At 41.3% G+C, this 16,710-nt stretch overlaps 1 protein-coding gene across 2 annotated transcripts in view; it reads right to left on the reverse strand.

Moving 5' to 3' along the window:
• The window catches only part of DCHS2 (dachsous cadherin-related 2), a 224,657-nt gene that overhangs the window by 90,373 nt on the left and 117,574 nt on the right, over positions 1-16,710 (reverse strand). For both annotated transcript variants that reach the window (XM_032779109.1, XM_032779110.1), the window contains one exon: positions 14,570-14,801. In XM_032779109.1, the coding sequence (XP_032635000.1) occupies positions 14,570-14,801 (232 nt within the window). The remainder of the gene's footprint in view (positions 1-14,569; positions 14,802-16,710) is intronic.

Here is a 16,710-nt window from a genome sequence, read left to right on the forward strand (position 1 = left end):
GTTCCATGGGGAGGGGAGACCCTGAGAGAAAGAGGTTACTGCCAGGGGGCAGCACCCCAGCTAATAGGGCACCGGAGTCCAGAGAGGGACACTGGGACCAGAGGACAGGCAGATCACCAGCCTGCAGAGGGCGCTCCGGAGCTGGAATGAGCTAATTCCCAGAAGTCACCAGCAGGAGATGCCGCAGGGGTGAGTCTGCACCTCTACAAGGGAATTTACAATTTTGTTTACATTCTATTTGCTATAACAGACACAGCTCTAGGTTGAAAGAATTAGGTTAATAAAGCTTGGCACTGAGGCCCTTTGCTTGCTGGCAGGACTATTTCACCCCAAGTTTGAAAGGTCTATGTATTCTGCTGCTGCTGTTGTACTAGGCAATCCCTAACATACCAATTTCCAGTTAATAGTTTCCTTCCTAAACCTACACCCCTATACGGAGAAAGCTTCCTACAGCCCCTTCTGCCTGGATTCTTGTGCTAAAATTACATTTTCTTGCTGTTAAAAAAGCAAATACACATATGGAAAATATCTAGATGTATAAAATTGTAGGTTTTGCCACAGTAGGTGCTTAATTTATGGAAATCTGTATCAAAATATATTTTGCTATGATAATCATTCAAAATTAAAAAATATGAAACTAGGGATAGAGAATGTCATTCAGATTTGACTAGTCTGGCATTCTGCATTCAAAAGGGGCCAGTACTTGGACACTTAAAAAAGGAGGTAATACCCACCTATAATACACATAGCCTAGTCAGCAGGCAGATTATTCCTTCAAACATGCAGTTATTATTTTAGCTTCCAGGGTTACAAATATTAGTGAGCCAGATATTATTAATCAATACACAATACATTAACATTCTGGTGGCGCAAAGTACTCCAGTGTGTAAGCCTTTCGAGCAAGGCAAGAGTGGGGGTAATACGGTACCATTCAGGCACAAATTCATATTATGAGTGATATGGAGCTGTACCTCCTGCCTCCTAGAACAACCCTGCTGTGATACTCCTGGGGATGCACTAGAAGGAGAGGGAGTTTGGTCTTTGCCTACTCTCTGACCCATCTAGGGAGCCATATGCCTCTGGAGCAAGCATTTCCTGCACTTCTTTGAGCACTGGGATTTGGCTGCACTTTTATTAGACTACGTGGGGCTAGGGAAGGATGTCTCCTTGTACCTTTCCTAAGCCCAGTTCAGCTGGACAATGGCCAGTCACAATCTGACGCTAGAGGACTGGAACTTTAAAACATCCGGCTGTATATCTGTTCATGCTTTCTGAATTTGGGTTTTGAGCCTATTGTAAGGCATGTGCGCGCTTTAAGACATCCTTGAACTATAGCCTGATTACCACATGCGATGGTAAGTCATTTCTGTGCTAGGCTCCAGCCAATCCACAAACCAGGAGCTGGTCTGATGTCTCTCAGAAAAGGCATATAAGCCTCACCGAAGAAACAGCAGCTCAGTCCACTCAATGTCACTTCATAGCTTGTAAAAGCAGCGAAGAGTCCTGTGGCACCTTATAGACTAACAGTTGTATTGGAGCATGAGCTTTCGTGGGTGAATACCCACTTCGTCAGATGCACTTCATAGCTTTCCACTCCCCCCTGCCTGAGGGGTGACAGACTCCATAGGCCTTAGCCTGCTCCACCTGCAACCTTGCTCCCAGTCCTGCTCCGGGCCTGCCCTTGCTCCTGGCTGCCTCCCAGCCCCACCATTGCTTTGCTCTGACCCTGCTTTTGACTCCTGACTCTGACCATTGGCACCAGTTCTCTGCCTGGCTGCCACTGCATTGACCAATAGGAATAGCTGCTACTGCTCCATCCATTAGGCCTGACCCTCCATATATCTCACTTTCTGACACCTATTCACTAAACACTCTCTGAATTCCACAAAAAATTTCTCTTCCACAAACTTGTATAAGTACTTAAAAGTGAGGAAAACTAAACATTAGCATTTAAATGCAACTGTTTCACAGAAGTATTGTAATTCCCTCACACAAGATTTTCATGCTTCATGACATCACAATCATTTAGCAAAAATTTTCAGTTGCTGGTTCAAAGTCTGATTGAATTTGCATGTTTACTTTACAGTGGCAGTTGTTTATTTTGGAGATTGCAAAGCCACTAGGAAATGTTTCTAATTTGTCTTATTAAAGTCACTGGGCCAAATTAATCAGATTTTATAAAAAAAAAAAAAAAAAGTGCAATCTGATCTCAGTTGGGTGTTCCAGTGAGAACTCCTGAAGTGGGGGTTAAAATCATCTTACTCTATAAACCTGGGAGAACTGGTACTGCAGTATTCGTCTCTCTCTCTCTCTCACACGGGGTGGGTGGCATTAAAAAATCAAAAGATAGATGAAAAACCACTATACAGATAGATAGATATAGATATCTATATCTATATCTATCTTTTTACTCTTATGATTTAGGGGCATCTAACTCATGATTTTTGAATTTTTGGGTTGGGTAATACTGAGAATATGGATTGCTTGAGCGTACTCTCTTTCTTGTGGACTATATAGCTCCATGAAACTCTCCTTTAATATGGTGCCTACAAAAACCAAACTTCACAACTGTTAAGCAGCTGGAATGCTGAAACGGCTGCTTATCATGCTGCCCAATATTGCCGCAGACTTATATAGTCCTTCCCTACTGTCAGTGTCCATCAGATTTCTCTTGCTGTATAATTAGACTGTGTAAGTTATTTGAGTCAGGGCCTGTCTTTGTATTATGTGTATGAACAGTAACTGGCACAATGAGGCACTGATTGTGATTTGGGCTCCTAGGTGCTACAGCAATACAAATAAATAAATTAAAAAATATGATGCAACTGATTATTACTGTTTTCTCCCTACTGCACCTTTACATTTCTAAACAAGTCTGACTCTGCCAGCAAGAACAGCTGTCATTTTGTGAGGCAGACTAATGCAGAATGTTGCAGAAGAGATTCAAAATGCAGTCTCATGGAGATATACTTCTGCTCCCCTTAATCTCACATAGAAGTAATTCAGGCTGTTCTGTGTATGGAAAAAATTAGACAATAACACTTCTACACAGGCTTGAACAGGCAACCAAAAACTCAAAGCACATGACAATGGAGTGTGCTGGAATCCAGGCTAATGATGAACTGCAAATCTCCCAGAGAGGCATACTGCTCTCCTATGTAGTTCCATAGCAAGGAAACAGTCATATGTGTTTTCACAGAAAACACAGAGCCTTTTGAGATAACCTATATGGCTCCTTGACTGCCAAAGCATTTCACCTGGTCAGCAAGACATTAGAATTCAAACAGCGCTTTCTGATTACTTACCTTATTTAATTTCTCCATGAGCATCTGTTTAATCAACAATCTTTTCAGTAAAAGAGTTTTGTGAGCAGGCAGGCTCACAGATGTTAAAACAGCTTTCAGTACTCAACCTGACAAAAACTGCACTGCCATGGTAACCAGAGATAATCTTTATAAGGCACAGAGACAGACACCGAAATAGAAGCTCAATGAGAGTGGGCTTCTTTGCTCTCTCTCTTCACTGAGGGCACTACACAGCATTCCACATATCATCCTGTGCCTCAAACTGATCTGCTCGGCTGCCGACTATGCTCATCTGTAGCAGTCTAACATAGTGGAAGAATGTTCCAAAGCTACTTATTCTTTGGTGTGACTTGCTGCTTTCAGTCACAATGGGTTAGTGCTCCCTCCTTTCCCAGACACATCTGGGGAGCCCTTGCTTCTGAAAGGTGCCAGTCAGCCATTCACAAAATGGTAAAAACTGGAAAACACTCTTCAGGGCTCTCTGGGTCTATAAAATTGGCTCTGGAACACAATAGTTAATGTGAAATTTTGATCTATCGCATGTTGGTTAGGAGATTAATCCAATATTAGCAGACCAGAAGAGAGAAGAAAGCAAAACTTGCTGGTTGTTTATGTAGTAGTTGGATTATGTTCTAGTTGCCCATATATTATCTATGGGAGAAGCATGTTGAGTGATGATATTTTACTGCTTGTTAAGTGCACATATTTCTGTTTTTTGTACAAGCAGTTTTTGATCTACTTTTTCCTTTTTGCTGCTGTCAAGCCATGTAACCAGCTTCGTGTAGACCAAAGAGCAGTGGCACTGGAATGGGGTTGGAGTGTGCTATTTCTGCCATCTGGTAAAAATCTGTAATTCATAGATGTGACATCCAGTGAACTACAAGATATTTTGTAAAATAATTTGGAGTGTGTTGCAGTACAATGCATTACAAATACACCTCATCCTACCATCACAAATACAGGGTCTTCAGCACATGGCTTTAGTAATTTTTCTCCCCATATTTGGTTGATTCTGTTGCATTTTAGTGATCTTGAATGAAAATAGAATCATGTAGAATGAGGGCTGGCACAGTGTATATGTTTTTTCATGCTGTTCTGCCAACCCAATCTGTTCCTACGGCCTAATCCTGGGTCCTTACTGTTCCCAGTCTTAGTTTTCTCCATAGCTGTGACTGCCAATCAAATTCAGTTGTATTAAATTCTGTGGCAGTCTTGTGATGGAGATACATATCCACTAATGACTAGGTGAAGGCCACCCACCAAGTCTTCTGCTGTGACCTAACACAGACTTAAGTCTTCAGAGGTGAAAGCTTAACATGCTAACCCATTGTCATACAGTCCCATGATTTTCAGTCTTTTACATATGCTACCAATTACTTATGCAAAATAGGGGAAAGAGGCATTGAAGGGTTTGTACTAAAAATGTGGCCTTAGAACGTTCCAAAATAAATCATTCCTAATTTTAAATCTGTCTTTACTCAAGTGAACCCCTTCATGTGTGTAGCAGTTTTATTTTACTGCATACCATATAAAAATGCCAGAAGTAGTTTAAAAATTAAGCGGACTAATCTTTCCTATAATAAATTATAGTATGAAAACATCATTAGCAGCCATAAAAAGCTTTATTTTTTTTTAAAGTACACACCCCAGTTTTACTTTGATGTAGTCTACAATCTGGTATGTATTAAATACTGTGTAATAATTAGGGTTAAGCAAAAATCAGAATTTATGTCCCACGGCAACTGATATTCCAACATTTGTTTTCATTCTGAATTTGGATGAAAAGTCGAGATACCAAATTTTTACCAAAAAAAATTATCAAAAATTTTCAATTAAAAATGTCAAAATATTTCAGTTCAATATTATTGATTGAAACAAAACTTTTTGACACTCTCCATTTTATTCTGATGTGTGGAACCAAATCTAAATGTTTCATTTTGAGTCAGTTTGACATTAAACTGTATTTCCTAAGGCGCTGCAGTAATTCATGGAAGTTGCAGTTCACGTGCTTCATGCCTTTATTCTTTCTTATGAACGGGCTCCTTGGCTGGACTACATCTCCCATGATGCACCAGAGCAATGTTACTCACATGTTTTACCATGTGGGTGAGTCAAAGGGGTTACCACAGTACAGTATGAGGGAGGTGGTCAAAATCAAGGCAGGCAAATCATAGAAGAGAATGAGGGAGTGAAGTACCTGAACTCTAACACCTATGGACTTAGGCAGATGCAGTGTATGTCATACTGACCAAAAATAAGCTACTTCATTTCAATTTTCCCACTGGAAATTTTTTTGTTTTTTTTTGTAAAAATCAAAATTTTCCCACAAAAAAACTGGCAATTTTGCATTTCACATTGAAAAGTCATTTTGATGAAAAATTCCCAACCAGCATTAGTAATACTACTTGTCTGCTGTTTTTAACACATCTTCTCTGAATTGAGTAGACAAAAGAAGTCCTCTGACTAAAGGGGCAAAGCCCACTGAAATCAACAGACACCCAAAGACCAGTGAGAGCAGTTCTGGCAAAACTTAATGGTCCAGAAGATGATTACCTCATGTTGAGAATACAACACTCTAAAAAAGAAAACTGTTGATTGCAGGCTTTAACTCAGCTCTCATGATCCAGGTCATGTATGTAGTGTAGTTGTAACCATGTCGGTGCCAGGATATTAGAGAGAAAAGATGAATGAGGTAATATCTTTTATTGGACCAACTTCTGCTGGTGAGGGAGACAAGCCTGTCTCTTTCACCAACAGAAATTGGTCTAATAAAAGATAGTACGTCACCCACCTTGCCTCTCTATGATTCAGATCAGACATTTCATGATAGTCAGTGAAAGTGTGCATTCAAGAACAAGGAGAGAGCACTTGTGTGAAGAATCTGGATCAGACCAAGTTCTGCAATTCAACATCATGATGTCACACTGGGCCAAAATAATTTTCAAAACATATTTTGCAGACTTGAAACAGCCCTGATTTGAGGAGGCTATCTTGAAAAAACTGAGGTGATAATCCTATGTCTTTCTACAGCTCCCAGGTAGGATATTGACAAGACTAAAGGATGAACTCTATGCCCATGAGTGAAAAATAAAAATCAACCAAAGAAGAAACAGTGTGTGTGTTCCATCAGCTATCCCAGAAATAATGCTGCTGTTGTGACAAAAAGATGATAAATTGAGGAGTCAATGTCAGTTTTTTCGAGTTACTGCTGTCTAGGTTTACTGTCATGATGCCAGTTGCATCTTAAGGCCCACAACTTCTAATTTCTTGTTCAACCATGCCTATAAATATGCTATACCTTTGTGATGCTGACAGACAAGCTCAGGCCAAAGCCATAAGCCAATTCACTTGTGTATGAATATCAAAGGAGTTACATGTATAAGTAGATATTCAGGCCAAGTCACTTGTTTTAGTAGAGATCAAAAGAGATGTTAATTGTATTGTTTTCACCTATGTATATCTTGTTGTTTACTATTATATTACATTTACATTGCATATACCCTCTGAAATTGTTTATATTATGCATGCCCCTGTAATTAGATAACCCTAGATTAAAGTGAGTGTTAGTATGAGAATAGGGTGACCAGACAGCAAGTGCGGAAAATCAGGGCGGAGGTGGGGCGTAATAGGAGCCTATATAAGAAAAAGACCCAAAAATAGGAACTGTCCCTATAAAACTGGGACATCTGGTCACCCTATATGAGAATGAGTTCAGGTGTTCAATTCATGGAAACTAGAGCAATACCTTATTGTTTGTGATTTCAAACATTTATGTTTATGTATAACCCTGCAACTAAATTACTCAAAGAAATCTTGTGAAATACTAATGAAGGATTTAAGGACTGTAACAGGAAATGCTAATCATGGAGTGAGTAAAAACATTTGTCGCATTGTTATCTGTAAGAAGAAGCTATAAAATGGATTTCAAGGAATGATACTTTATCTCTGGGCTGTTTGGATTCTAACATGATGGAATAACTTAACAGAAGATCCTCAGAGTTATTCTGGGTAGGACTGAAAAGACTTCTGGGAAACTGGCAGATTACTACATCTCTGCTATCATTTTGGATTTACGAACTTTGATTCACCTGTTAATGTATTTTACCTGCTTTAACCTCTCAATACCTCTAATTTATTTTTTCTTAGTTAATAAACCTATAGTTAGAGTTTACTATAGAATGTGGTGCCCTCATTGTCTTTGGTGTAAGAGCTGGAATACCAATTGATCTGGGGTAAGTGACTACTCTCTTGGGACTCGGAGCAATCGGATGATGTGTGATTTATGGTTTGTGACCATTATCACTAAGTCCAGTTTGTCTGGGTGGCAAGATGGAGTGCCTAAGGGGACTGTCTATGACTCCACGATAAAGCTGGTATAGTGATCCAGGAATGCACAGTTGTTACTGCCTTGATGAAATCTAATTATAGAACCTAACACCAGTTTGGGCCTATGTCCTGTTTTCTGACAGGCTGACCTGAGATTAGCACTCACAGTGGTGAGTCACTCCAGACAGCATGACACCTTCAGGTAAAGTATTGTTAATCATTAATGGGGAAAACAGATAAAATCCAGCTTAAACAACATACTAGCCTGCATAGTTCTTCAGTATGCTTTGCTCCAGGCAATTAACCACTGCTGCTCACAGAGCAAATAGCACAGATCAGAGGTTCTCAAACTGTGGTCTGAGCTCCACTCAAGTGGTCTGCGGATAGTTCCCTCTAAGGTGCACACCTGGACAGCCGCACACAAAAGAATGAAAGGCTGCCCACCTAATTAGTGGAGCCATGGAAGCATAGCTCCACTAATTAGGTGCCTGGACCCTGGAGAAGACGCACACGTGAGGTGAGGTGAGAACAGGAGGTGGGGGAATTTGGAACATGCAGGGCTGAGGCAGCCAGAGAAAGAGAGGACTTTCTCCAGCTCCACGGCTGTAGCTGCCAGGGAGAGACCCCCCTCCTTCCCAGCCCCAACTCAAGGGCTGCCTGGCAGGGGAGAGAGAGAGACCCCCGCTCCGTCCCACTCCCAGCTCGGGCGCTGCTGCAGTGGGGGAGAGATATTTTAATATGAGTTGTGCGCTTTTATTTGTAGACCAAAAGAAGTTATTTTTTTTTATATAATGCTTTTATTCAAAGAGCTTTACAATAATTAGCTAATGGTACAAATAACATTTGGAAAGATCATTAAGTGGTCCACAAAAAAAAAAGTTTGAGATCCACTGGCATAGATAACATGGATCATGCAGGTAACCAGGAAAGTAAAATATAAAAGTGAACCAAGGTGGATTTTGCACCACCAATAGAAATAAATTATAATAAAAGAGGCATAGAGCATAGAACTGGGAACCAATCACACACCTAAATGGTTTTCTAGTTACACGCAATCTTCAAACTATTTACTTTTGGAACAATCTACCTTCAGTCAAATGAAAAATGGCTAATCCTAATATCTACATACAGAGAAGCACAATAAATGTAATTGACAGATTTCTAAAAGAATAGTCTAAATGATGGAGAATCTTAAAATTAAAAAGCACATAAATACCACTGATCCTGTCTTTCAAAATTCCACTAATCCTTGTACTGGAATATGTTTCTGCCTGTCCAATGAAAAGCTCTTTTTTCTCCACTGATCTAGAAGAACCACACAATGAACCTGAACCAGCACCCACGGAAATAAATGGTAGTTTCCCACTGACTTCAATAGGTTTTGGATCAGGCCCAACCTCATAGTATCTAGACGTCAAAGTTTATTTTGTTTATTTTTAAATCTCCTGTTCCTGACCAACTGCTATGACCAACAGATCATGAAGATTTTATATTTACTGTGAACACAGTTTGCTTACTGTGCAAGGTTTACAGTTTTGGTAATACAGACATATAGTTTCCTTAGCAAAGCCATAGTTGGCAGGAAGTGATATTCAGCAAGAAGGTTTTTTTTATTAATCCCCTTATCCATTTCTTTTTTTATTCAGAAAGTGGAAAGAAAATTTTATTTTTTGGCGAGCGCTACAACTCCTGAATACAGCAATTGGAGATTGCCCCTGAGCTGAGCTACAACAACACACAAACACACATTCTGGATACTGTAAAATAAAAATCTCATTTGGCCTGGAGAATAGCTTCATCTGCTACATGAGTTTTGTTATATTACTATAATTCTCAGCTAGTAAAAAATACAGTTTTTGTAATGTCTTTTCCTAAAACTGAAAATACCATTCTGTCCCACGTACATATCAAAGGAAGCCAAGCTACTTAAGGACTACAAAATCAGTCAAAAAGACTCAGTTAACTAACACTCTTGCCTGATCCCTGAACATATTTCCAACAATTACAGTTATCACTTAGAAATTAAGAAATTGATTAGTAAAATAAATTCACATACAACTTCTAATCCCAACCTCTGTTACCATACCACATGGTCATCTCCCTAATCTCTTCTTTGCAAATGAAAAAAGCAAATGAGATGGGACTTGCCATGGCACAAATCCACAATATTGTACAATGTACAATCCACAGATGTCAGAGTAGCAGCCGTGTGAGTCTGTACCCGCAAAAAGAACAAGAGTACTTGTGGCACCTTAGAGACTAACACATTTATTTGAGCATAAGCTTTCGTGGGCTACAGCCCACGTTATCAGATACATGTAGTGGAAAATACAGTAGGAAGATATATATATCAGTGGTCCCCAACGTGGTGCCCGCGGGTGCCATGGCGCCCACCGGGGCATTTATGTGTGCCCGCCTAGTGCCCAGCAGGGGAGAGAAGCCTCGGCCCCGCACCTGCTGCGGACAGAGAATTCTGGGGCCTGCAGTCTGCGGGCGCCAGTGTTCTCTGTCTGTGGCAGGTGCGGGGCCGCAGCTTAAGCTGGAGAGAAACCATGCCCCCGCACCTGCCAGGGACAGAGAACTCCGGGGCTGCAGGCTGCAGGCGCCGGTCTTCTCTGTCCCCGGCAGGCACAGGGCCTTCCTAGTGCCCAGCATGGGAGAAAAACCAGGGCCCCATGCCTGCCAGGGACAGAGAACTCCAGGGCTGCAGGCTGCAGGTGCTGGTGTTCTCTGTCCCTAGCAGGAGCAGGGCTGCGACTTCTCTCCGGCTTCTCCCGGGCTGCGGAGAGCTCCAGGGCTCCAGAGAGAAGCTGCTGGGGACAGAAAACTCCAAGGCTGCAGGCTTCATTCTATGTTAAAGTAAGGATAATAAATATATTTGGACCAGCAGTTCAACAGTGTTTTACTTTTTTAAAATAAATAAGGTGAAAACTGTTTGATATTTGTTTTGTAAAAACTCCTTAATTTTTCTTACAGGTAGATAAAAAAGAGCAAATTCACATGGAAAGGTGAAAGAGTTAAAGTGAGCTATTATCAGCAGGAGAGAAAAAATACTGTTTGTAGTGGTAATGAAAATGGCCCAATTCCAGCAATTGGCAAGGAGATGTGAGGAATGGGGGCGGGGGAGAGAATAAGCATGGGGAAATAGTTTTACTTTGTGTAATGGACCATCCACTCCCAGTCTTTATTCAAGTCTTTATTTCCCCCCGCCCACAGTTCCTCACATCTCCTTGTCAGTTGCTGGAAATGGGCCATTTTCATTACCACTACAAACAGTTCTTTTTCTCTCCTGCTGGTAATAGTTCACCTTAACTGATCACTCTCTTTATAGTGTGTATGGTAACACCCATTGTTTCATGTTCTCTGTGTATATATATGTGTAAAAAAAAATCCCCTCTCACCCCTATGGGTGGTATGTGTCTTCTCAACCTCAGGTCCTCTACCAGAGCCTGGAGTTTGAGGGTTGCACAGTATCTTAGCTGTTCCTAGCACTGCACTCTTCTGGACAGAGAGCTTGATGTTGTCCCTGGATCTGTTGGAGCCACTCACCCAGCTTAGGAGTCACAGCCCCGAGTGCTCCAAACAACCACGGGACCACTTGGCCTTCACTTCCACATCCTCTCTAGTCTCTTTAGGCCTGTTCTCCAGCTTCTCATATTCCTTCTTCCTGATGTTGCTGTCACTTGGCACTGCTATATCTATCACCACGCTGTCTTCTGCTCCTTGTCTATTACACGATGTCTGGTTGTTGGCCGTACCTGCCTGTCCGCTGGATCTGAAGTCCCACAAGATCTTAGCCCTGCTATTCTCCAAACCTTCTGTGAATCTCCTCTGGTCTTGGAGGGCTAGCCCATCGCTGTGCAGATGTTCCGTAACAATGCCCACTTGGTTGTGCGTCAGTGTATGCTGTTCCTGCCTGCATCTTACATCCTGCCACTATGTGTTGGACTGTCTCTGAGGCTCTCTGCATAGTCTGCCCTTGGTCTCTTAGTGTGGTAGACCCTGCTTCAATGGATCTGGTGCTCAGTGCCGTTCCTGTGCTGCTATGATCAGTGCCTCAGTGCTGTCTTTTAGTCCAGCCCTGTCCAGCCACTGGTAGGATTTCCCATGTCGCCACCTCGAGCTATCTGTCGATGGACATCATGCAGGGTCTTGTCTGCCATGGCACTCTTCTGCTTGTCTTCCTCCATGTCCGCTGCTGCCGTCAGGCATCTCTCTAGCAGCTATTTTTGGGGCCATCTTACTGATGTACTCCTGGATGTTCCGGTTCGTCCAGGACAGCGGCTTTGACGCTCACCAAGCCCTGCCCGCCTTCTTTCTAGCTGGTATACAGTCTCTGGGTGTTGGACTTGGGGTGGAAACCTCCGTGCATTGTGAGGAGCTTCCGGGTCTTCACATCGGCAGCCTCCATGTCCTCCTATGGCCAGCTCACTATACAGGCAGGGTATCTGATGACCGGCAGGGCGTATCTGTTGATGGCGTGGATCTTGTTCTTCCCACTGAGCTGGCTCTTCATATATATGTGTATATATACATGTGTGTGTATCTATCTATCTTCCTACTGTATTTTCCACTACATGCATCTTATAAAGTGGACTGTAGCCTACGAAAGCTTATGCTCAAATAAATTTGTTAGTCTCTAAGATGCCACAAGTACTCCTGTTCTTTTTTCAATCCACAGATGGTGGCTTCAAGGGAAAGTCCACAGTGAAGGCTAAAAAAAAAAGACCTCCCTTAAGTATGTTTTCAAATAGCTCATGAGAGAGGAGAGATTATAGAAGTTTTGCAGCCCACCTATTCTCAATATACAATTTCTATTTCTAATAGTCTCTGTACATCTCTTTCTCCCCATGAAACTGGATTAATGCAATCCACGTGGCAGCTGGAGTAAGTCTCCTTACAACCTCTTGAGAGAAGAACAGCATGGACACTTGATGTTCTCAGTGAATCCCTCCAATATCAGAAGCAGAGAAGAGACTCTTACAGAAAGGGAAAATGAGAAAGAGGAGGAACTCAGTCTCTGTGCTGTCACATAGCAAGCCATAGAATTTGATTCCAATTCTTAATACTGATCAACTTCCATAGCTACTTAACCTAGGAAGATTGCAGAGCATGAGTAGTCTTACAGTCATAAGGGCTATTGTCACTTAGATATCGCCAACAGTCTAGAAACTATTTCAGCTCACCATTAATTAATTGTACGCACTGCTGCAGCTAGACATGAAAAAAAGGCAAAAGGAAAAAGGGTATCCTTTACCAAAAAGGACATATCAGCATTAATATTAATAGGTTAAAATAAAACACAGCCAGATATCATGAATTACCCATGAGATCTGATTATATGCAATCAGATTCCAAGTGCTATAAGGTTGGAAATAGTGTCTTCAACCCAAATGGTTTTTCATTTATAAGTGCCAACAATAATGACCTCAGGTTATTTCATTATTAATTTAGTCTCTGTTTGATAAAATACCATGATAGTTCCACAAGATACTGATGACTCAAGTACTCCTCATGATTAAAGATGAAACAATCAGTTAAATGATTGTAGAGATCTAGTTCCCTGATTATTGATTGACCTATATATTTTTGGCATCAGATATGCCCTAGAGGGACTGATTTGACAGGCAGTTAAGGTCCACGGTAAAAGTAAATTATGAAATAGCCAAGGTAAGCGGGCCAACTTCCCAAGAAGATTAGTTTCTTCTGTTCATCAGAATATTTTAGGTGTTAGGTCACAGGATGCAAATAGACATCATTTTGAGAGAACAGAATATTTCCTTATGATGATTTCCATGCCAAACAGCTAATACACACACACATATCACAACACAGCAAAATTATTAAAACATATGAAATAATCCCTTATGTCAAAGTTAATTAATCGTAAATGACAGACTATCAGGAAATAATACTGACAATCAGGATATATTCCTAGTAGTATATGTATACTAGATTTCAAGTTGAACTGTAGTTCTGGTTTAGTTCCCAAATATTAAAAGCCAAATATTGAAAGTCTGGTGTACTTTGGGCATTGGTTATGCCCCTAGTATTTAATCCAGTAGGCACTGGAGAGTTTCCCAGGATTACAAAAAAACCCAGCAGGGACTGCTGTTTGGGGAGTGCTAAACGAGTGAGTTCTGTGAAGGCAAGTTGCATTAAAGACGTTTAGAAGTAGTTCAGCCTGACTTGCTTTGCCCCTATCAAGAATGCCCTCTTGCCTTGGCTTACACTCCTAGAGTGACTCAGGACCCCCAGATGTGGGATCCAGACCTCTCCCTCAAGCCAGAAGTCAGAATGGGGGAGAAGGTCAGGTCAGGAAGTAAGGAGCAGGAAAGGATACTCATGAAGCTGACAGTGGAGTCAAGCAGAGACATAGAACTGGAGACTGGTGGTAGCATGAGACTGTCAGCATGCTGGGAAATTTATTGTGGCACACTTTGGAAGGCTATAAGGAGGGGTCTTATTTGATAGAAATCCTGAAGGGAACAGAAATCTAGAAGAGTAGGCTCCTTGTTGGTGGGGAGAGAGACTAACTATCCCCCAATAAAAAGCACTCAGGATAAGGCTTTAGTGTTCCAAGCATTAACATATGTATAAAGTAATTAATGCACGACTGATGAATAGCCAAAATGCTCTAGTTTCCAATTTAAAATGCTAGAGAAATGACATCAGCTGCTTGCCATTCCACTTCCTGTGACATACATTCTAGAGCTCTATTTATTCCAGTAGATGCAAAGATCATTTAACATTTGCTCACAACCCCCTCCCCCCCCCCCCAAAAATACACACACACACACACAGAAAATATCTTGTATATATTCCACAGGGCCTAAGTTTTCATTTTATGACTTGACTCTAAACAAAGAAACTAAATTTCAAAGTAAAAGTGTGACATGGTGTGTCTCATAATTTCTGTGTGACTGTAATTACTGTACCTGAAGAAGTATCCACTGTGAAAAGGAAAGAAAATTCTCCTGGAACCAGCTCATATGTCACAACTCCATATATGCCTGAATCCCTGTCTGTGGCAACAACATTGATGATCTCTGTTCCTGGGTGCGTATGACTACTGATGCTTGTCACATAGCTAGCAGGTTCGAAAATAGGTTGATTATCGTTAATGTCTTCTATCTCAATACGAACAAAAGCTTGGGAACTTAGCCCACCCTGTTAAATAAACCAGAACAAAATAAAAATCAAAGTCAGTTACAGTTAACCAAATATAGGCATTGCTAGAATATAAAACAATTTACAAAGAAATTGAACAAAAACATTTGTTAAAAGTAACTATGTAAAGGGTACCTATAAAAGCCAGAAAATTGAGTTTAAGAAGTTAACTATCTTTAATGCAGCTCCACCGTGCTAGCTACTGCAGTACACAAAGGTATCTATTCTCCCATGAGGGAACATGAGGTTTAATTACAAAACTTGTTAACTCTAACAAGAATTATTCATGTAAATCCCTTGTAATGTGCATCTTGGAACATAGGATTTCACAGTCATCACCTACTGTGCTTTCGGTGGCTTCACAGATAAAGGCCAGGCCCTTTTTCTTCAAGAACAAATGCCTCTAGCACTTGAACAAAATGAGAATCTCCACTAGTTGTATTAGCGTTAGGGCCCCATTTCCTCTACAGAGTAGCTTGTAGAGGGCAACACACAGTTCTGACAATCCATTCAGTCCACATATATATACATACACGCATACATACAAGCCCTTGGGTACTCAGAGGCACAATGGAATTGAATTCTGCAGCAGCAACCTCTATAGGGTGACCAGACATTAAGGAGAAAATATTGGGACTGCCGCAGGGGGAGCATTTTTTTGTGTTTTTCTTTACACTCACCCATCCGGGAGTTTGGCAGCAATTTAGCAGAGAGCCCTTCAGTCGTGGACAGTCTTTAGCGGTATTTCAGCGGTGGGTAATAAACCTTGCTGCTAAAGACAAAAGCACCCGCCGCTGAAATACCGCTAAAGACCATCTGCGATTGAAGGCCAGGAAATATAATATCGAGACAAATGGCATCCCAACGATACTCTGGTTGGGACGCAGGACAAACTCCTCAAAATGGGGACAGGACGTCTGGTCACCCTAAACCTCTATATTCCATTCCCTATGTTCCATGGCAACATTAATTTAGTCTACTGACATGAAATACTATCCATTCCCATTTCCCACACAAACACACACAACTATGGCTCATAATTTTACATCAGTGAATATTTAACTAATACACAGTTACTTTTGAGCATAGTTTTTTTTGCTATACTTTCCTGGAAGCCTGACTCCACATCCTGGACCTTAGTCCTCCTTTCCTCCCTGTGCACCCGGGAGGGGAAGGGGGATGGTGAGGGGAAGTCTTGCAGCTGTCATCACTAACTCATCTCCCCAGCTCCTCAAGACTGGGCTGCTATGCTATTCTCCACTTGGCTTACACTTCTGCCTCTCACTCACCCTGGCTAGAAGCCAAACTCTTGCACTGTCTCCATGGAACAATACAGGGAGCATGCACTGGTTATTAACTCAACCTTGTGGGGAAGGCAGCAGCTGCAAGCCAGTCTGAGAAAGGCAGAACTACAGAAAAATGGCAACATGGCAAATTCCATAGCAAAAATATTGATTTTTGTGCCATCTTGGAAAAAAAATGAATTCGTTAGCTGCAGAATCATGGAGGCCATAGAGCCCTGACTGAGATGCACAGTCATTTATTTCTCAGCACTATTGTTTTAGACTTCCTATAGATATAGGAAAGCACTGCTGTATCAGTTTTGCTTTGGTTCACATTTTCAAGGTTCTCTCTACACCCATAAAGGCTACAAACATAATTTTAACAAAGCTGAGATTCTGTAGCACAATTCTGTAGCAAGAAGCCAATTGTGTGGCAATGGAATGATCGGATACAGATTTCTGCACATGCACTTGACAGTACATTACAACATGGATGGAAGAAGACACTCCATGGATACAGAGTTTGATTTTCAAGGAGTTATACACAAAAAATGTGTACATGTAAGCTGAGTAAGTAATTACAGAGACTGCACACACACAAATTGTATACTGGCATGAACAAAAAG

Source organism: Chelonoidis abingdonii, chromosome 5 (assembly GCF_003597395.2).
Source record: "Chelonoidis abingdonii isolate Lonesome George chromosome 5, CheloAbing_2.0, whole genome shotgun sequence".
Taxonomy (NCBI): domain Eukaryota; kingdom Metazoa; phylum Chordata; order Testudines; family Testudinidae; genus Chelonoidis; species Chelonoidis abingdonii.